The 22,209-nt window shown below is 44.4% G+C and overlaps 1 protein-coding gene across 6 annotated transcripts in view; it reads right to left on the bottom strand.

The window, feature by feature from the left end:
• MTCL3 (MTCL family member 3) overlaps window positions 1–22,209 on the bottom strand; it is a 75,441-nt gene that overhangs the window by 23,056 nt on the left and 30,176 nt on the right. For 3 of the 6 annotated variants that reach the window (XM_075126722.1, XM_048844604.2, XM_075126723.1), the window contains exons 6-8: window positions 13,263–13,334; window positions 11,353–12,528; window positions 8,120–8,465 (exon numbers count right to left, since the gene is read on the bottom strand). In XM_075126722.1, coding sequence (XP_074982823.1) covers window positions 8,355–8,465; window positions 11,353–12,528; window positions 13,263–13,334 — 1,359 coding nt within the window. In that variant the 3' untranslated portion in view covers window positions 8,120–8,354. Of the gene's footprint in view, window positions 1–8,119; window positions 8,466–11,352; window positions 12,529–13,262; window positions 13,335–22,209 lie in introns of those variants that run through there. The other 3 variants (XM_075126726.1, XM_075126725.1, XM_075126724.1) reach the window with 2 other exon arrangements.

Raw genomic sequence — 22,209 nt, forward strand, 5'->3', positions numbered from 1 at the left:
CATCTGTGCAAGTTACTTTACAGTAACAATTTAGAAAACATTTTAGAGGCATTTATTATTTAAAAGAATGTACATCTGGATCTTAAAAGGAAACAGTCTTGACTAAATTTCTCTGGTTGCATTCAAAGAGAAAATACATTCAGAATCTACCCAGGTAGGAAATCAGTGAAGGCCAGAGAATGACCTAAAATGTTCATTTTTTAATAGTGCTACCATAATGATGCACACATGGCAGTAATCTTTAGGGCTATCAAACGATTAAAAAAATAATCACAATTAACCACAAGATTAAAAAAAATAGTTGTGATTAATCACAGTTTTAATGGCGCTGTTAATAATAGAATACCAATTTAAATTTATTATAAATATTTTTGGATGTTTTTCTACATTTTCAAATACATTGATTTCAATTACAACACAGAATACAAAGTGTACAGTGCTCACTTTATGCTATTATATTTTATTACAAATATCTGCGCTGTAAAAAAGATAAAAGAAATATTTTTCAATTCACCTCATGCAAGTACTGTAGTGCAATCTCTTTATCATGAAAGTGCAACGTACAAATGTAGAATTATTTTTAACATAAACACATTCAAAAACAAAACAATGTAAAACTTTACTGCCTACAAGTGCACTCAGTCCTACTTCTTGTTCAGCCAAAGAGGGGAACCAATAGGAGGTTTCTAAAGATAGCTACAGCACTAGACCTAAGGTTTAAGTATCTGAAGTGCTTTCCAATGGCTGAGTGGGACCAGGTGTGGAATATGCTGTCAAAAGTCTTAAAAGAGCAACACTCTGACGCGGAAACTACAGAACCCAAACCACCAAAAAAGAAAATCACCCTTCTGTTGGTGGCACCTGACTCAAACAATGAAAATGAATGTGCGACAGTCCACACTGCTTTGGATCTGTAAGGATAAGGCCATTTCCTGTAGCCATATTGTACGGCCTAAGGCCTTTGTCTGCAGCCATATTAGGAGAGTAGCAGCCATAAGTCAAGAAGCAGAAAGTCACATCCTCACATTCCATCTAAATTACATTTAAACAATATAATACTGGGCTGTTAAGAAGGCGATCCTGTCCTAATAGTACCCACTATTAAGTAAAGAAACAGATCTTAAGGCGGTTAAAGAAAACTTGATAGCATTCTGTCTGGCAAGCAATCACTTACCAATAGTTGTGGTTGTAAAATCCTGATTTCTTTATTGTTTTGTCTTTATGGTCCCCATTTCTCTATTGTTTGTCTGTATGGTCTCTTTCTGGTTCTTTGATTGTTTCTGTCTGTTACATAATTAATTTTGCTGGGTGTAAATCAATTAAGGTGGTGCGGTATGATTGGTTAAAGAATTGTTTTACAATATGTTAGGATTGGTTTGAGAATTGTTTACTAATATTCTAGTAAAATGATGGTTAAGGTAGAGCTAAGCAGGACTCAAGTTTCACTATATAAACTGGGGTCAAAAAGGAAGTTCTTCGGAAACAACTCCAGGACACAGCCTCAAGATCAGAGCTGCGAGACCTCAACACCCTGCCAACCATGCTGTGCAGAAGTTGGAGTCCCCCAAATGACCTGATCCTGACTGGCCATCAGGGGAAAGTACATCTGCCCTAATGTAAGTGGCAAGCACTGTATGCTTAGCGTGCATTCTGTTTTGGTAATTGTTAATAAATAGAGGGTAAGTAGGATACTACTGTGTAAGGCTCTTTCACTGGTAAAAGACCCCACAAACCCGCAGAGTGTAAGGTTACGACCTGAGCCCACAGAAGGGTAAGGACGGGTGCTTAAATTAACAGAGTTACGCCTGAGCCCTAGGGTAAGGGGTAAAGGTGGATGCCTAAATTAAGAGGGTTACGCCTTGAGCCCTAGGAACTCCGTAAAGGTGGGTGCCCCTAGAGTGTGCAAGTAACAGAGAATTTTGTGTGGGTAATAGATTGTTATCTAGCAGAACCCATCATCAGCATGGAAGCATGCCTTCTAGAACAGTGGTCGAAGTAGGAAGGGGCATATGAATGTTTAGCATATCTGGCACGTAAATACCTTGCAATGCCGTCTACAACAGTGCCATGTGAAGGCCTGTTCTCACTTTTAGTTGACATTGTAACTAAGATGCTGGCAGTATTATCTCCCATATATGTAAACAAACTTTTTTGTTTTAATGATTGGCTGAACAAGAAGTAGGACTGAGTGGACTTGTAGGCGCTAAAGTTTTACATTGTTTTATTTTTGAATGCAGTTATGTAAAAAAAAGAATTCTACATTTGTAAGTTGCACTTTCACGATAATGAGATTGTACTACAGTACTTGTATTAGGTGAATTGAAAAATACTATTTATTTTGTTTATCTTTTTTACAGTGCAAATGTATATAATCAAATATAATAATATAAAGTGAGCACTGTATCCTTTGTATTCTTGTTTAATTGAAATCAATATTTGAAAATGTAGAAAAACATCCAAAATGATTTATAATATCTTTAAATTGGTATTCTATTATTAACAGTGTGATTAAAACTACGATTAATCACAACTTTTAAAAAATCTAGTTAATTTGTTTTGTGTTATTCGCTTGAGTTAACTGTGATTAATTGACAGCCCTAGTAATCTTGTTATTATTTCACTAGTAGGGTAAGACCTGTTCAGTGCTAGAATAGGGGACATTTGGAAAAACTCAAGCGTGCTTCAGGAGCAGCATTAATGATTCAGGACCTGATTCAATTCTCAAAATGAAGTCACTTCTGATTTACACTACTGTAAGTGGGATCAGAATTAGGCCTATATAAGTGGGACTCTTCCCTCTGAGGCAATATTGAATGAATGCTCCAGAGGCACTGTATTGCAGGAAGAGCTGTCTTTCAGACAGATATAAAGCACAGAAGGTCCTTGTGGTCAAATCCCAAGGCATTTTTCGCAAAAGCAGGATGTTAATCCCACCATTCTGCCCAAATTCAAATTTGTGTTAATTACATTCTACCTACCAAAATTCCTTCTGCAGCTTCAACTAGATGTTAATTTCACTTCCTGCCTTAACTGTGGTGTAACATTTCTGTGCATGTTTTAAGAACCAGTCCTTCAAATGATTACTATATGGTGTGTAGCCCTTTCTACCACAAATAGTCCCATTTACTTGGATGGGACTACTCACGACAACGAGCACTGTGCCTGGTAGTGTTTGCAAGTATTTTGGTGCTAAAACAGCTGTATCATTCTACCGCACCTGTGCCTGCATTTCAACGGTTGGTGAAGTGATTCCTATGTAAACTTGTAAAGTGAATTGGTTTCCTTTGTGGTGAAATTTATTATATAGAGGTAGGTTATTATGATGAAGCTGATGATGATGCAGACACCTTCAACATGAAAGCCAGATTTTTAATCAAATCTAAGGATATGTTGTACAGTCATGTTGACTAATATTAATGCTTACTTTAATAAAACAGGTTCATGGTCAGTGGGAGCTCCAGAGCCGGCGCTTGAGGCAGGGGCAGCGCACGGAGCCCCCCTGGCTGCGCCTCCGCCTAGGGGTTGAGGGACATGTTGCCGCTTCCAGGAACCACGTAGAGCCAGGTAGGGAGCCTGACATCCCTGCTCCAACCGGACTTTTAATGGCTTGGTCAGTGGTGCTGACTAGAGCTGCCAGGGTCCCTTTTCGACTGGGTGTTCTGGTCGAAAACCAGACGCCTGGCAACTCTAATCAGGGGCCCTGGAAAAACTGGCACCCCCTATGCCCCAACCCTTCTCCCTGGCTCTGCTCACCAGGGTTGGGATGGGCTTTGTCATTCCCATACTGAATCGTCCCCCTCTTCCCCCTGCATGTTTTGGCTCATGGAGAGCAGACAGAGCAGGATGGAGCACATTTTTCCCTACACTCTGGGTCCTGCCTCAGCAGCTGGACACAGCCTCCTGGGTCCTAGTGCCCACCTGTTTCCTCTACAACAGTGAGTGTGTGCGGGTGGGGTGGGGGGCAGAACAAGGGAGACAGGGTGAGAAGAAAAGGGAGAGGAAGGAGGACGGGATGAGGACGAGACAGGGATACGGGAATGGGTTGGTGCAAGAAGCATGTAGCATACCCTGGGCAGCAGCAGCCCCAGCAGGGAGGCAACAACAGCAGTGCCAGAACAGGGACATCACTGCAGCAGTCGGTGCCGCAGTGGTTGCCAGCAGCAGCTGGGGCTCCCCCGCTGCACCATCCTGTCCCCCCCAGCACTTATAGCCCAGGTACCACTGTAGGCCGAGGGTGAGAGCCAGTGAAACAAGGGGACTGACTTCGGCATGCATGTGTGCGTGTGTGCATGGGCACGCTTTGTCCCCACAAATATAGCAGCCAAACTACACCTATGGCCCAGGACTGAAGAAACTCTAGCTCCCTGCTGTGGCCTCAGGGCTGGGGGAGCTCTCACTTCCTGCTGTGGCCCAGGGCCATGGTGGGGAAAGGGGACGGAGCTTCTCCAGTCTTGGGGCCACAGTGGGTGGGGGGAGGAGGGGATGAAGGAGTAAGGTTGTGGGGCCACAGGGGGGGGCAGAATGGGGCTGTGTGTGGAGAAGGGACAGAATGGGGTGGGGGCTGTGGGCGGGGCCACAGGCAGAAGGGTTAGAACGGGGGCAAGACTGCAGGCGGAAGGGGTTTGGGGTGGGGGGCCCCCCACTTGCTCTGGCAAAACCTTAATCTGCCTCTGGCTGGAAGAGCTTTCAGCTACCCTCCCACCCTAGCAGCGGGGCTCTTTTGCTATAATGAACCCGTGGCTATAACGAACAAATGGCTTGGATCCTGATAGATTCATTATAGTGAGGGCATACTGTATAGCTACATCTCTCAGCAGTGTCGATTTTCTGCCCCCCCCAATATATGCAGACATACCGATCTAACTTCCTATTGTAGACCAGGCCCTAGTCTGCAGAGTTTCATTCTGTCAACCCTCTTGTTCAACATCGATACAAGGCCTCTAGGGAGAGTGTGAGATGATTTGGGTTGCAGTACCATATGCTATGCTGATGATATTCAGCTGTTTGGGGCAGATACTCAGCTGATATAAATCAGCATAGTTCCATGGAACCTGGACTCTGGTCTGCTTTCCCAATGCCTAACTTAGAGCACTGAAAGAGTTAAACTCAGTTCAGAAAAAGTGGATGTGACATTGTCAAGGCAAAGGAAGGCATCCTGAGAAATTGATGGGGTTACAAATTCTCTGTCCTATGCAGGGGTATTCCCACCTCTTGATTCAGATATCACAATTTCAGGGTATTATTGGACCCATCGCTGCTGCTGAATTCCAAGGTAGAAGCAAATCCCTGCAAACAACTTTCACAGATGGATTAAAACTGTTCTGTGTGAATGATTTGTTGTAGTAGGAATACAAAAAAAATAGTTTTTGTAAAGCATAAAACCCCTATAGAAAGCCAGTCATACTGTTTACAGAAAGAATTCTGGAACATTATAAATTAATAAACATATTGCACCAGGGTATAACTTTACAGGAACATTGATACACACACATCAAGATAATTGAGAGTTAACCCAGATTCTGATCTCACACCATTGCAAGCCGAGTGACTCCACTGACTTCAAGGGACTCATTCTGGATTTAAACTTGGGTGAGGGAATTTAGAATCAGGCCCTTATCAGGCACTTTTATTAAATAAACGATGCAGAAAGGTATGAGTTAAAATCCATGCCCAGCATTCCAGGCTCAGATCTGAATGTTCCTTTTTTATTGATTGAGTTGGTAACATTTAAAAATGCCAAACTGATCTTTCCCTCAAAGGAGATTTAAAAACAAACAAACAAAAATCCCTTTGTGCTAAATTTTTTATATGATAAGCTTTAGCTTGGAGAAATATTTTTTTAATTGCAGCATTGCAACTCTCTGGAAATAGGAGTTTCTCAGGAAGTGCTGAGAAATCCTGATTGGGGGTGGGGAAGGGGAGCAAAAGCGAGGGCTTTCTTCTTCAGTGACCTTTCAGTGGATAAGGAAAGTCACAAAGCAATAAGTGAATGTCCCTTTGGAGATTATGAGTGTTCCTTGGGAAAAGATGATCTAGGCATAGCATCCCTAGCCCCACTAATCTCTGATGGATGGAATGGTCCCTTGGGCAACTGGGCATGAATTAGAGAAGCCTTCAGGGTCCTCTGACTTACTCCAGGGACCAGACCAGGTCCTATCCTTCCCCAGAATCTGAGAAATATGAAGATGGTTTAAGGTCACTTTTTCTAGCAACACCCTGGCAGGTCCTCCAAGACCTGAGAACCTGGGCCTACTCGTTATGTGGTGCTCATTACCATCGCATCTGCACACCTCTCAATAATTTATAAAGAAATAACAAAGACAGTTTCCTTTGCTTTCTTCACAAAAGATAGAAGTAAATTTCTTGATTAAATTATAGTTAGGGGGTTTTGATTGTTTGTTTTGTTTTATTTTTGTTGTTATGGGAGAAGAGCTTTTTGAGAGAAAGCTCAATCAAAGAAATGAGGTTTGCATTTAATTCTGTGAAGTTACTACTTTCTTAGCTCCTGTGGAATGAATTCCACAAGTTAGGTCCAAGCTCCTCTGAAAGTTAAGTCTCTAGCACTAAAAGGCATTCCTTCAATTAGCTGATCCCCAGGAGGGTTCTGAATACTAGGACAGAGACACTGACCTGAACTTTATTTATTTGGGAGCAAGTGCAGATAACAGAGCACTGCTGTGATAGGTCCATGGCAACCTATGTTGCTAAGCAGAAAGGCTGCTGCATTTTATACTAGTTGACGCTTTTTCAGGATGTGTGGCTTCATTCCTAGATAATACTTAGTTGCTATGCTCACTCTTAAAAATCCGAAATGCACGGACCACTATGGCCAAAAGGGTGGGCTGCAACCTTTAGATGGGTCACAGATAGAAGTGGCCTTTTTGCCACTGTGAGCAGTCCAAAAGACTCCAGGGTTGAAGACTGATTTAACAACCTGAGGGCAGATGCCTTAGTGGGGGGCACATTACAGAGGTCTATTCTTTGAGGCATTTCCCTCTTCCCAGTAGTATCACCTCCATCTTACCAGAGCTCAGTTTTAGTCAGTTGTTGTTTATGTAAGGGCTGATTTCAGCTAAGCAAAGAGAAAGCTGGAAGATGGTGTTGTTTAGATCTGACATAAAGGAGATGTAGAGATGGGTGTCATCTGAGTACTGGTGTCACTTCAGACCATATTGTCCCCACCAGCTGTCCCAGTGTCCCATGTTGAATAATACAGGGGAGAGGATTGAGCTTTATAGGACTCTTCAAGTGAGGGCTCTACCTCTGCCAGATGTGCTCGCTCTCCATATCTGACTCAATTCCAGTGGCTGCCAGTTCCTGACTTCCTCCTTGAGCCAGGAACCAGACCTGGGGAGGTGAAAAGTCAGGCCAGGGTGGAGTGAGCCAGCAGATCTTACAGTAAGGTAGGGAGGCAAATTAGGGTTAGTGGCCAAGAGAGATGGACTGACATGATAAGGCTGGTGAGCTGATCAATATGGGGTCAGAGGGATAGACCAGGCGAACACTGCAGTTTTTCCTATCCCTATGCCACCTCTCAACCTATGTTTTCACACAAAACTGTCTTATTACACATCATTCTAATTTTGACACCTCCTCCCTACCATTCACCACTGAAGTGATAAGGACCTCAAACAGGATAGGATATAAAGTCCACTCTATAGGCCTGATCCTCAACGGTGCTGAGCATCCACAACTCTCAGCAATGTCAACAGAAGCTGTGGATGTCCCTCCCTGCCAGGGAGCAGGTCACGTATGTGAGGAAGACTAAATGCAAAGTTCCTGTTTTTATCATTTGGATTTGAGCGTCAAATCCACACCACACAGTGGTGAAAAACATCAGTATCAAATGGGTCCACCATCACACCAAATGTACAAAAGCAGTGAAAAACAATTGTAACATACACACTGGAGGTGATTTTACTGTTCACTTGGGATTGCAATACAAATATTTTGAAATAAAGAAAACAAAATGACCCAATCAATTCTAGTAAGTAAAAATGAATGAATACTAGCTAAATTGGCTCAATTTTCTCAAGAACATTTTTATTATAAAAGTATAAAACAATTTTCTTAAGACAAAATTTAAAAAGTTTATATTTTATATTTTCCGTCAGCTTACCTGGAATACCTTGGTGAGCAGAATTCTTATTCAACTGGGTGGCTTTTTTAGATTTGGTTTTGCTTTTTGTTTTTGTTTCACTTTGTTTTGTTCTTTTTTGCAAACAAGTAGTCTTCAGTGTTTTTACAGCAGTAGCTACTACAGAAACGATATCTCTTGTACTTCTTATCTTGGAGGGTGGACAAAATGAACAAACTGAAAATAATACTACAATGAACAGTAAATGATTAAAGGTTTACAGTACAAAAAATAGTGTAAAAAGGAAGACAAGTTTAAATATTGTTGTGTAAGAAAGGGATGAAAACAACACAAGGATGAGAATAAGTAAAATGATAGGCTGGAACATCTGGGAAAGTAAATACAAAGACACAGAGAACGGTTAATTAATAAAAAGGAAACCTCAACATTTCAACAGACTAAGCAGTGAAGCAGGATCTAATCCTGTAAAGGTGCTATGTGCTTATCTCCCATTGGCTTTAGTGGAAGGTCTGCATGCAGAATGCTTGCAGGGCTATGCCCCCAAATTACTGATTTAAATACCATATTTGTTTGTTCGTTTAGAAAACACTAAGTTATCAATTTTACTTACATAGTGTGAGCCCCTCCTTCAAATGCTCCATGCACAGGTCTCCTTTTAAATTAATAGGGGCTCTACATGTGCAGAGCAATTGGCTAGGTGACAGAACTGTTGAAAAGGATCTGGGGTTTATAGTGAGTCAACAGTATGATGCAGCTGTGAATAACGCTAACAACATTCTTGGGTGTATTAACAGGAGTGTTGGATATAAATCATGGGAAGTACTTGTCTCACTCTACTCAGCACTGGTGAGGCTTCAGCTGGAGTACTGTGACCAGTTCTTGGTGCCACACTTTCGGAAAGATGTGGACAAACTGGAGAGTGTCCAGAGGAGAGCAACATAAACAAGAAAAGGTTTAGAAACTGACCTATGAGGAAAGGATTAAAAAACTGGGCATGTTTAGTCTTGAGAAAAGAAGACTGGGGGAGGGGGCACCTGATAACATACTTGAAATATGTTAAGGGCTGTTATAAAGGGGACCGTGATCAATTATTCTCCCTGTCCATTGATGGTAGGATGAGAAGTAATAGGCTTAATCTGCAGCAAGGGAGATTTAGGTTAGATTTAGGTTAGAAAAAATTTCTAACTATAAGGGTAGTTAAACTCTGGAATAGGCATCCAAGGGAGGTTGTGGAATCCCCATCACTGGATTTTTTAAGAACAGGTTAGACAAACACCTGTCAGCAATGGTCTAGGTTTACTTGGTCCTGCCTTAGCACAGGGGGTTGGACCTAACTCTTTGAAGTCCCTTCCAGCCTTTTATGATTCTATGATTATAAATGCCAGATCGGGCCCATAATCTGGATGAGAATATGGTATAATGTCTTTTCCTTTTGTTAAAAGATGCAATGCATCCGGTCTCACTTTGATTTTATGCAGTGCAATGACAGTAATTGACTCTGTCTGTGACTTTCTGATACAAGGAAACAAATAATTAAATTAGTCAACATATGAATAAGAAATAATAGCTTTCAGCTTCACATGGCAACAATTCTGTCTGTAGGGCTAGAAGTACTGTACAAAGTTAATATAACCTAATATGAGACTTTCTAGGAAGGACCAATAGCAACATTTGAAGTTACTTATGTTAAGATTAGGGTAGTTAAATCTTATTCTTAAGGGCATAAGATGATAGTCACAGGGGTCAGGAAGGAATTATCTCCTTGAATTCAGCATGGCATAACACCGCATGTAGTATGGAGGAGTTCTGTTGTTTTTTGTTTCTTTTCCTTGCGCTGCAGCATAGGCTTGACTCACTCTAGATCAGGGGTCTCAAATACGCGGCCCATGAAGTTAGTTTCTGCGGCCTGCCAGCTCCCTGCAGCCCTCCCGCCCCCTCAGCGTTTACCTAGAGCAGCTCCAGCCCGGCCCGGTGGACACCTGGGGCAGGGCAGGCTCCCTGCCTGCCTGTCCTGTCCCCGCGCTGCTCCGGGAAGCGGCCAGAACCTGGGGGGGCGGGGAGCACAGGGGTCTGGCCCTGGCCACTCCTCCAGGTACCTCCCCCGAAGCTCCCATTGGCCACGGTTCCCCATTCCCAGCCAATGGGAGCTGCAGGGGACGGTGCCTGGAGGTTCAGCCAGGGCAACACACAGACTCCTGTGCTCTCCACCCCCCCCAGGTTCCGGCCGCTTCCCGGAGCAGCGCGGCGACAGAACAGGCAGATGGGGAGCCTGCCCTGCCCCTGGTGCGTGCTGGGCGAGAGCCCACCCCCCGAACCCCTGCTGCAGCTGAACCCCCTGCGTACCCGACACCCATCCTGCACCCCAACCCCCTGCCCTGAGCCCCCTGCTGCACCCTGCACCTCTCCGGACCCCATGCCCTGAGCTCTCAGCCGCACCCCACACCCCTCCTGCACCTGGACCCCCTGCCCTGAGCCCCCTGCCACACCCCGCACCCCTCTAGCACCCCGATCCCCTGCCCTGAACCGCCTGCTGCACCCCACACCACTCCTGCACCCCCTGGGGGCAGGGAGGGTGTGGAGCTGGGGTGGGGATTTCAGGGAAGGGGTTGGAATGGGGGCAGGGAAGGGGTGGAAAGAGGTGGGGCAGGAGCGGGGCCTCATGGAAGGTGTGGAGTGAGGGTGGGGCCGGGGCAGCGGGGGGAGGGGGCGGTCAGTGATGCGGCCCTCATGCCAATGTACTAGTCCTCATGTGGCCCTCGTGGTCATTTGAGTTTGAGACCCCTGCTCTAGATACAGTACACCATACTTCATTAACCATCTGATCTGTTAAAGCACTTGCTATATTCTATTCTACAGTTTGTTTTTGGTCATCACCTAGATTATGCTTCCATTTCACTCCCTCAGGCCAAAGAACATTTGTGCACTGACATTATTGGTGATGTCAGAACAACTCTGGCAAACACTGCCGCAAAGCCAGAATGTTCTGTCTCCCACAATAATAGTATCTACAGTATTTTGTTTATTTATTTTTTTAATGTTGAGGAGCCTGTTCTACAAACCCTTCCTTACATGAATAGTCATTACTCACACGAGTAGCCCCACTGACTCCATTAGGAGGATCAAATCCCATGTGACGGACTGGGGGATTTAAAATTAAATCATAGATATTTAGAAATGCATTATAGAGCAAATTAAAGGCTTAAACTATTTGGCAGTATCTTTTTACCTCTAGGCTGTAATAAGTAAAAAACTACCTGACTCACTGACAAAGGTTCGTCTGCACTTCGGTCATCTGATGACTTTGGAACTTCTAGTCTGTCGATGAAAGTCTGGAGTTCTTTCCTAAATGCCTTCATCTGTGCATTGATTCGATAAAGAAGCTCATGCTCCCGAATCCTACTGCCATCATCTTCTTCATCCATGAGTCCGAATAGATCCCCATTGGCCACATAAATTCTTGCCTCAGTTATGATGGTACTCGTGTCAGAAATCAGACGATCTATCGTCTTGCCCAGTCGCTCGGCTTCAGAGCGGATGTCCTTCATCTGCTGCCGATCTGTGAAGCTCTTCTGCCACCCAGTTGGCGTAGGATAAAAAGACCTAGTGGGAGTCAGGCACCGGATATTGCGTACCTCCTCAGAGTCGCTTTCCCCTCCAATGGGACCTTCCCTTTTGCGGTGGGGAGGGCGGGAATCATCATCACTTTCTTTTTTCCCTGCATCACTTTCAGCATCACTGTCTCTGGGGCTGCCCCGGATCCCGAGGTGAGAGGCCAAATCATAGCGCTGCATGTTGGACATTAACACTCTGTTTTCATACTGAAGTTGCATGACTTTGCCACTGAGCTCATTGATTTGCATTCGGGCAGCTTTTAGCTCTTCTTGCAGTGCTTCCGTCTTGGCATTATCATGGTGCCTCGAGCTCTCATGGGTGCCAGACTTGTACTTGTATTTATTTAGCTCAGTTGTGATGCGCTTGTTTTGTTCCTCCAGGTCAGCCAAGTTTCTCCTCAGCAATTCTGTCTCATCTTCAACTAGCTGCAAATGCTGCCGTAACTCTGAGAGAGATTCGCTCTGTTCCCCCATGAGGGGATTTGCTGTTCCTGAGAAATCATCTCCTCTTAAATCATCAAGCTCTGCTTTCAGTCCTCTGTTTTCTACTTCCAGTTCTACTATTTTCCTTCCAAGGATGTTGGCTTCTTCCTCTACTAATCTCAATCTAAGTTTGAGTTCTGCTTCTCTTGTGGTAGGCGGTCCTCCAGCTTCACCTTTCGGTAAGGGACTGTCTAGATCCCCATAAAATGATCTATATTTTTGAAGCTCATGTTCAAATCTGTCTTTCTCCTTATCAATTTTAGCCATTTTTTTCCTCATAAGGGCAGCTTCTTCTTTAACAAACTGCAACTGGCATTTCAGATCTTCATTGTCCTCCTTAAAAAAAAATGAAAATAATTTTATGTCAATAAAGAGAGCATCACTTGAAATCAAACAACTTCAAATTAAAAGGTTAACAATAAAAGCAATATAACTTTAGAAGTTAAAATATGATTATAACAATTATTTTTCTACATCTGAAGATGAGATTAAGACAAAAAAAGCCTTCTTTCTTTGCTATGAAAGCCTGCTCTGTTCCCAGAAAACATACGTTTTCAGCAGCCTTTCATGAAAGACTAAGATTTTATTGGCTCATGATGGGTGGAAAGTGAAAAGAGAGTGAGAGGATACTTTCTAATCTTCGTACCCAACAGGCTGAAAAACCAAAATTGAAAGTCAGTTAAATAAGGCAACAGACCCATAAAAGCATCTCAAAGTCAGCACCCAAAGGGCCAAGTCCTGGAGTCCCGATTCAGATGAAACTCTTGTTGACATCAGTGGGAGTTTTGCCTTTCACCCGGATACTACAAATTGGACTTCTGAGCCCATGCGGAACCCTACTGCAGTCAATGCACAGGTCCACTTGTACTGTTGTCAATGCAGGATTGGGTCAGTTGTCAAGACTGCAGATTTGGGCCCAAGATCCCCATTTCCCAAACAGCAGTATGATATAATACTAAACGTCAAAACTAACAACAAAAACAAAGGGCCAGATCCTCCGTTCATGTAGACTGGGGTAGCTCCACAGAAGCCTCAAGCTGAGGATCTGGGCTGTTATTACTTCAACATACCTCAGTGGGTGTCTGCTGTGACTTTTTTTCTGATTTTTGCAAGTCTTTGCTCCCTCTTCTTTTCAATGACAGCTACAAAAAAGTGAGAGACATTGAACTTGTCACCAACCATGTATCTAATTCAGTCCCCTTTTCTAAAACATACCAAATCACATACAATTATTTGGACTGCTTCTTCTAATTCCTGTAATATCACAAACAAGGGAGATAATTCTACCTTAAAATAACACAATAGAAATGCTGTACAAGACATAGTAAAATAGTAACCACTCTTGGTTGCATTTTCAATATTCAAGCATCAAATAATAAATCCTTACAACATCCCCATGAGGCAGGTAACAAACTTATTATAATTCATATTGTACAGATGGGTAAACTGAGGCAAGAAATCCTGGCTTCATTGAAGTCAATGAAGTTCTGCCATTAACGTCGATGGGGCCAGGATTTCACCCAGGGAGCTTAAGTGACTTCTGCCCAAGGCCAAAGAAGGAATCAGAAACAGGCAGTTCCCAGAGATCAGGAAATTAGGCCTCCCTGCTTTCATTTAAAAATATTTAAAAAAATAAATTTTAACACTAGAGCTGGTGAAATAATTTGTTATGAATCAATTATCTGATGGGCTTAGTCCTCTTTTCTGTTGACTGTTTATTTGCAAACGAATCCTGATGTATGTGAAAGTATTAATTAGTCACAGGTATTAACCAAATTGTCTTGCTGGCCAGTTTTCAAGTAGTAGAGCGTTTGCAAATGGTTCACTATTCACAGAGTAGGATGGGTCACCAAAGTCACATGACATTGTTCTTCTGGCTGATTAGATAACTGGAAGCTTTTAAATATGGGAATTATAGACATGTAGGCCTGGAAGGGACCTCAATAGGTCATCTAGTCCAGTCCCCTGTACTGAGGCAGAACTAAGGTATGGTCTACACTACAGAGTTAGGTCGATGCAAGGCAGCTTATGTTAACCTAACTATGGAAGTGTCTACACTTAAATTTTGCTCCCACCAATGTAACTGCCCCGCTACACGGACTTAATAACTCCACCTCCATGAGCGGCACAAGTCAAGGCTGATGTAGTTAGGTTGATGCAGTATCAGCGTAGTACTGCACTGCTTATATGGACAGTTACTGGCTTTCAGGAACCATCCCACAATGCCCAAAACTGACAGTACAATCCATACAAGCACTCCTGGTGAGGACACACACCACTGACACAAGAAACAAAGTAGACATGCACAAGCAATGTACAGTAACTCCTCATGAGTGAATAACTCCTCACTCATGCACCCACGAAAGCTTATGCTCCAATACATCTGTTAGTCTATAAGGTGCCAAAGGACTCTTTGCCATCCTCACTTAAAGTCGTCCTGGTTAACGTTGTTTCCTTGTTACATTGCTGATCAATTAGGGAACATGCTCATTTAAAGTTGTGCAATGCTCCACTATTACGTTGTTTGGCTGCCTGCTTTCTCCACAGCTGGCAGCCTCCCTACGCCCCCCACTCCCTCCCACCGCCTCCGCCTGCCAGCAGACCCCGTGGATCAACACCTTTCCCCCCCTCCCCCTCCACCTCCTGCCCACAGCAATCAGCTGGCTTGCAGCGTTTAGGAGGCAGGAGGGAAGGGGGAGGAGCGAGGACTCAGCGCACAGGTTCCCCCTCCTTCCTGAACACCGCAAACCAGCTGATTGACCCGTGCAGGAGGGGGAAGGAGGGGGAGCCTGCATGCCAAGTCCTCGCTACTCCCCCCTCCCTCCTGCCTCCTAAATGCAGCAAGCCAGCTGATTGCCTTGGGCAGGAGGGAGGGGGGAGGAGCAAGGACTCAGCGCGCCTCCCCCCTCCCTCCCCTGCCTCCTGCCCGCATTCTCAAAACTACGATACCCGCACGAGGAAATAAGGAAACAGATCAGCAGAGCCAGACGTGTACCCAGAAGCCTCCTGCTGCAAGACAAGCCCAAGAAAGAAACCAACAGAACGCCACTGGCCATCACATACAGTCCTCAGCTAAAACCTCTCCAACATATCATCGGTGATCTACAACCCATCCTGGACAACGATCTCTCACTTTCACAGGCCTTGGGAGGCAGGCCAGCCCTCGTCGACAGACAATCCTCCAACCTGAAGCATATTCTCACCAGCAACTACACACCGCACCATAGTAACTCAAACTCAGGAACCAATCCATGCAACAAACCTCAATGCCAACTCTGCCCACATATCTACACCAGCGACGCCATCACAGGACCTAACCAGATCAGCCACACCATCACTGGTTCATTCACCTGCACGTCCACCAATGTAATATACGCCATCATGTGCCAGCAATGCCCCTCTGCTATGTACATGGGCCAAACTGGACAGTCCCTATGTAAAAGGATAAATGGACACAAATCAGATATTAGGAATGGCAATATACAAAACCTGTAGGAGAACACTTCAATCTCCCTGGACACACAATAGCAGATTTAAAGGTAGCCAACCTGCAGCAAAAAAACTTCAGGACCAGACTTCAAAGAGAAACTGCTGAGCTTCAGTTCATTTGCAAATTTGACACCATCAGCTCAGGATTAAACAAAGACTGTGAATGACTAGCCAACTACAAAAGCAGTTTCTCCTCCCTTGGTGTTCACACCTCAACTGCTAGAAGAGGGCCTCATCCTCCCTGAATGAACTAACCTCGTTATCCCTAGCCTGATTCTTGCTTGCATATGTATACCTGCCCCTGGAAATTTCCACTACATGCATCTGACGAAGTGGGTGTTCACCCACGAAAGCTTATGCTCCAATACGTCTGTTAGTCTATAAGGTGCCACAGGACTCTTTGCCACTTTTACAGATCCAGACTAACACGGCTACCCCTCCAATACATAATGCCTTTTGTCTGGCAAAAAAATATTTCCCTGGAACCTAACCCCCCCGCTATTTACATTAATTCTTATGGGGAAATTGGATTTGCTTAACATCGTTTCACTTAAAGTCGCATTTTTCAGGAACATAACTATAATGTTAAGTGAGGAGTTACTGTAATTACTGCAGCAGCTGTATGCCAATGTAAGTTAAGTCAACTTAATTTTGAAGTGCAGACATAGCCTAAGTATTATCTAGACCAGGGGTTCTCAATCTTTTTCTTTGTGAGCCCGCCCCACCAACATGCAATAAAAACTCCATGGTCCACCTGTGCCACAACTGCTTTTCTGCATATAAAAGCTAGGGCCAGCGTTAATAGGTAGCAAGCAGGGCAGTTGCCTGGGGCCCCATGCCACAGGGGCCCCCACAAAGCTACATTGCTCAGACTTCAGCTTCAGACCTGAGTGGCAGGGCTCAGGGCCTGGACTTCAGCCCCATGCAGCAGGGCTTTGGCTTTCTGCCCTGGGCCCCAGCAAGTCTAATTCTGGCCCTGTTTGGCGGACCCCCTGAAACCTGCCCCCAGACCCCTGGTTGAGAACCACGGATGTAGACCATACAGACAGGTATTCGTCTAATCTGTTCTGAAAAACCTCCAATGATGGAGATTCCACAATCTCACTAGGTAATTTGTTCTAGTGCTTAATTACTTTTACAGTTAGGAAGTTTTTGCTAATGTCTAACCTACATCTCCCTTGCTTCAATTTATGGCCATTACATTTTGTCCTGTCCTCAGTAGTTAAGGAGCACAATTTATCACATTCATCTTTAAATCAACCTTTCACATGCTTGAAGACCATTATCATGTCCCCTCTCAGTCTTCTCTTCTCCAGACTAAATAAATCCAATTTTTTCAATCTTTCCTCATAAGTCGTATTTTCTAGACCTTTAATCATTTTTGTTGCTCTGATCTGGACTTGCACCAATTTGTCCACATCTTTAGTGAAGTATGGTGCCCAGAACTACTCTCTGACTATGCTTTTTCAACCAGTTGTGCACCACCTTACAGTAGGTTCATCAAGGCTATATTTCTCTAGTTTGTTCATGAGAAGGTTATGTGAGACAGTACCAAAAGCCTTACTAAAGTCGAGATATATCACATCTACTGCTTCCCCCCATCCACAAGGCTTGTTACCATGTCAAAGAAGGATATTAGGTTGGTTTGACATGATTTTGTCTTGACAAATCCATGTTGATTTTCCTTATTTTCCTCTAAGTCAAGGGAGGCCCGCGGGCTGGATCCGGCCTGTCTGGGCTCTCAATCTGGCCTGCGGGATTGCCAGCCCAATGTCACAGCAGGGCTAAGGCAGGCTCCCTGCCTGCCCTGGCCCTGTGCTGCTCCCAGAAGCGGCTGGCACCATGCTCCTGCGGCCCCTGGGGGAGGTGGGGGCAGAGGGCTCTGTGTGCTGCCCTCTCCTACAAGCACCGCCCTTCACAGCTCCCATTGGCTGGGAATGGGGAACCCCACCCCATTAGTTACTGCCAGACATACTGACCACTTCCAGGAGAGGCACAGGGCCAGGGCACCTGCCTTAGCCCCACTGTGCACCGCTGCCACCCCAGAGCCGCTCGAGATAAGCGGCCCATACCCCGAATCCTTCCTGCATCCCAAGCCCCTACTCTGAGCCCCCTGCCACACCCCTACAACCTGTGCTGAGTCCCCTCCTACACTCTGCACCCCCTCCTGCACCCCAACCCTCTGCTGCACCCCACACCCCTCCTATACCCCAACCCCCTGCCCTGAGCCCCCTCCGACACTCCAACCCCCTGCCCTGAGCCCCCTATGCAACCCCAGGTAGTACTTAAATCTATCCCACCCTGGCATACTCCCTAAGGCAGGGCAGTAGTACTAACATGCCTGCCTTCCCTCTGAGGACATTCCCTTCTCTGGCACAAAGGGCCTCAGTGGCAGAGAGAGAAGAAATGTGCACTTCTCTACACCACTGGGTCAAGAATCCAGACACTACCTAAAATCAAAGCTAGCTTTGTTCAGTTTGAAGTCCATACCACATTATGGATCAGGAAACAATGGATCAGTATGTTGTACACACAACCCTGTGCATGACTCTACCTACAGGTCTCATTCATTCACCACCACCACAGCAGTCCCATAACAAACAAGATCCACAAAGTGCAGTGTAGCAAAACTAAAGAAAACAACATGTAAATGCCAGCAGCAACTACAGACAAGCCCAAGGGTGCTCAGATTCAGGGATCCAGTTTGAGCCCATTACAGAATCAGGCGTGATTCATGATGTCCAGATGAGTATATATGGTCAAAATTCAGAGTGGAGAGTGGGCAGGCTAAGACCTGGCATTACACTTTGGAACTATCTCTTGCAGAAAAACTAAGGCAGATGTTCAAATCAGTGGACTCAAGGATGCATAAAGAGATGGAACTTGAGAGGTTCAGCTTCACACATAGGAGCCGACTTACCCTCTGCCCAGTGGGTGCTCGACACTTCCCCCCCTCCCCCGCCCCTGGCCCTGCACCACCCTCGCCCCACCCCCATTCCACTCCTTCCCCACAGTCCCCATCCCATCCCCTCCCCCTTCCCATCCCCATTTCACCCCCTTCCCCCAAGTCCCCGCCCCTGCCCTGCCTCTTCTCCGCCTCCTTCCCTGAGTGCGCTGCATCCCCACTCCTCCTCCTCCCTCCCGGAAAGTCCTAAGCGCTGCCAAACAGCTGTTAGGTGGCAGGGGGCCAGGAAGCGCTGGGAGCGAGAGGAAGGAGCGGGGACACTGCGTGCTCGGGGGGGGGGGGGAAGGAGGCGAGGAGCGGAGAGCTTGGCTGCCGGTGGGTGTGGAGCACCCGCTAATTTTTCCCCATGGATGCTCCAGCCCCAGAGCACCCACAGAGTCGGCGCCTATGGCTTCACATTAAGCTTTATTAAAGGAAAGTCCCCACAAGCAAACAGATTGCATTAGTACGGCAAACCTTGACACAACAGATCCTTGCCAATGCTGCCCACCGATGAAATATTAGGGGTACTAAAAATATAGTTCTTCTTCATCACCTAATCTCATCTTTTTCATCTCTCAGAGCTCAGCACCTCTCCAGAAATACAAAAGTTATGAAATGCTGAGCTCCAACTTCTCACCTAGGCCCGCCAGCTCCTAATTAAAGACAAGGACTGTCTGAAAATATTCTCACAACAAATAAAACTGGCCAAAAAAAATACCTCATCCAATTTTTCCAGGTTTGAGAAGAGCTAGAAACGTGTTTACTCTTGCCTCGAATTTTTAACAAACACTACAGTCATTTTTGGTAGAAAGGAAACTAACATTTGAATAACAACAATAACTTGCCTTTATATACTGCCTTTCATTCTGCTCTTCTCAAATTTTAACGATACCCAATGCTCATATCATCCTCTACTGAAATGAAGCAGCTGTTTAACAGCACACAGCAACACTATATAATTTATAGCTGAAAGCAACAAAGAAAACCACATATACAATTAAAATTGAAGGAGTGATTTGAGTAGTTAGATTGTGCCCAATTAGAATTTGGGTGGGATGCTGGGGAGGGAGAGGGAGGACCAGGGGACACATTCACATTCTCCTGTGAAAAGTATCATGGGAATTTAATGACCACAGGAGGTCAAGACCTCAGTTTTCCATATCTCCTCCGAACATAAGAACGGCCATTCTGGGTCAGACCAATAGTCCATCTCACCCAGTATCCTGTCTTCCGACAATGGCTAGTGCCAGGTGCTTCAGAGAGAATGAATAGAACAGGGCAATCATCGAGTGATCCAAAGATGACCTCTTCAAAAAAACACAGTGTGCCCTAACAACATGTCACAGCATTGATCCAATACTGACACTGAAGAGAGAATGTCATCTACTGACTATCAAACACTATATCCTGCAGCCCCTGAATAATAAATTCAACAGGATTTTTCAATGGGGTAGATAGCCATTTAGAACGTCTACACGTGCCTGCCATCATTTTATTTTCATATTTCATACTTTTAAAAAACACTGATCCTATTTTCAATGTGTGAAATTATCTACTGCTGCTAACAGATATTTTAATTAATGGAAACTGAACATAAAATAATTAGGGACTGAATAATAAACGCTGGACAAACTAAAAATGTCCTCCCTCTCAATGGAATCAGATTCCTCATGTTATTTTTATTTGGGCCCCAAATGGAAGGAGAGAAAGAGCTTGGGGAAGGCAAGTCAGGGTGACAAAGAGTTGTGATTTAGGATCAGGAAGCAGAGACCTGAGTGTTTTGGGTAAAAGAGAGTGTTTTGGGTAAAAGAGGATATGGGCTGGGATTGAAAGAAGTGAGAGAATACGGAAGGCCAAAACAGAAAAAGGAAAAATAAATTTAAGAGCAAGGCAAATGGAGACACTTGGAGCCTGATTTTCAGACTATGACTTCCATTTGGCACATATAAGATTTTATGCATATACCCTATGTATGCACTTTTGGTGCACTAACACCTGACAAGACAGATTATAGATTCTGTCACTTCCATGTGCAGAATTTTCATGTGCAAAATCTATTTGTCTACAATAGTTATGTACATGAATTCCTTTAGGATATATTTCTCTACTTGTCTCCATTCTTTTCCTTTGGCTGGATTACACCACCACAAAATGAAATGCGGCAGCATCCAAATAACGCCCCCAACTGCTTCTCAACTGCAGCAACAGAGCTAGCACCAATATTTCAAAGCTGGTTTCACACATTATTGGTCGGAAATGTAATTTTTGTGCTCAGAAGTATTTTTTCCTCAATAATTTGAAAACTGTGTTCGATATTTTCGTGTATTCGGATAGCAAGAGCAAAATATTTCCCTAAAACGAAACAAATATTATTGTTTACAGGGAATTAACTATATGTTTATTGTTAATGAAAATATTAAACTGGTTGAACTTTTTTTTAACATGTCCCTCGAGAATTTTCAAATGTACTTTAGATAAAATGTAGGCAGGGACTGTTCCACAAAACTAACATCATTTTAAAAAAATCTACCATTGTATTTAACAATTATGATCAAAAAGATGACAAACTACATAAATAATTGATTTAGTTTGAAGATCAATTTAGTATACTTTGATTTTTTTAAATGTGTTTGTCAGACAGGTTTACAATGAAAATTGATTAAGAATATTTCCGGAATACCTGATGAAACAAATTATGTATCCGAAGTGGAAAAGACTGAGATATGGTCTACCAAATGGTGACTACACAGAGGATTTTAGGGAACTCTCCCACTAGCAATTAGCAACTCTACCAGAATTAGCAACAGTGGGAGCACTAGACTGGCTGTTAGCATTTCTACAGCCTGTTGAGTAATCCTGCTCAGAGCAAGTCTGAAGACATGGAGGTAAAACTTCACCACTTTACCAGGGCTGAGCAGCTGAAGCCAACCACATGAGAAACCACCATAACATACAGGGATCAGTGGGTGGCATAGAGCTGCCGTAACAGCTCCCACTTCACCCCTGCCCCCATCTTCAGCCAGCACAGGTGTCATGGCCAGAGAAAACGGAAGGTAGTTCTCTTACACCTACGTGATCCTTGGCTGTTGTAATAACTTCTTGGAGCCACTGGAAGTTAGAGCTGGCTTTAAGCCACCTTTGCACTCCCCGATATTGGTGCATCTGTCTACCATGCTGGTCTCTAGGCTGCTCTAACTTGCACTTACTGACCAGCCTGGCACAGAGTTGCCCCAAGTTCAGGGAAATGCAAAGTTGGCCTAAAGTCACCTTTGCACCCTTCCCCCAACTCCTGACTTGCTCTGAGCACTTCTTGCCAGACCCTAGGATCTGACCCTGAACAGACACAAGAACTGAAATAATCACTTTACTATCACCTATTAAAAAAATCAAATGAACAGGTATTAGAAACTGAATGGATCCTCTCCAGGCTGGTGACTGAAAATACATTCTACCCTCAAAATAATATGTTTTAAAATGTCCATTTCATTCCTAAAATTTATCAGCCTTCCAAGACAAGGGCCACACTCCTATTAAACTATTTCAATCACCATGCTGGGCAACCTGCCAGCAACTCACCCAGG

The sequence above is a fragment of the Caretta caretta genome, chromosome 3, assembly GCF_965140235.1.
Source record: "Caretta caretta isolate rCarCar2 chromosome 3, rCarCar1.hap1, whole genome shotgun sequence".
Lineage (NCBI taxonomy): Eukaryota > Metazoa > Chordata > Testudines > Cheloniidae > Caretta > Caretta caretta.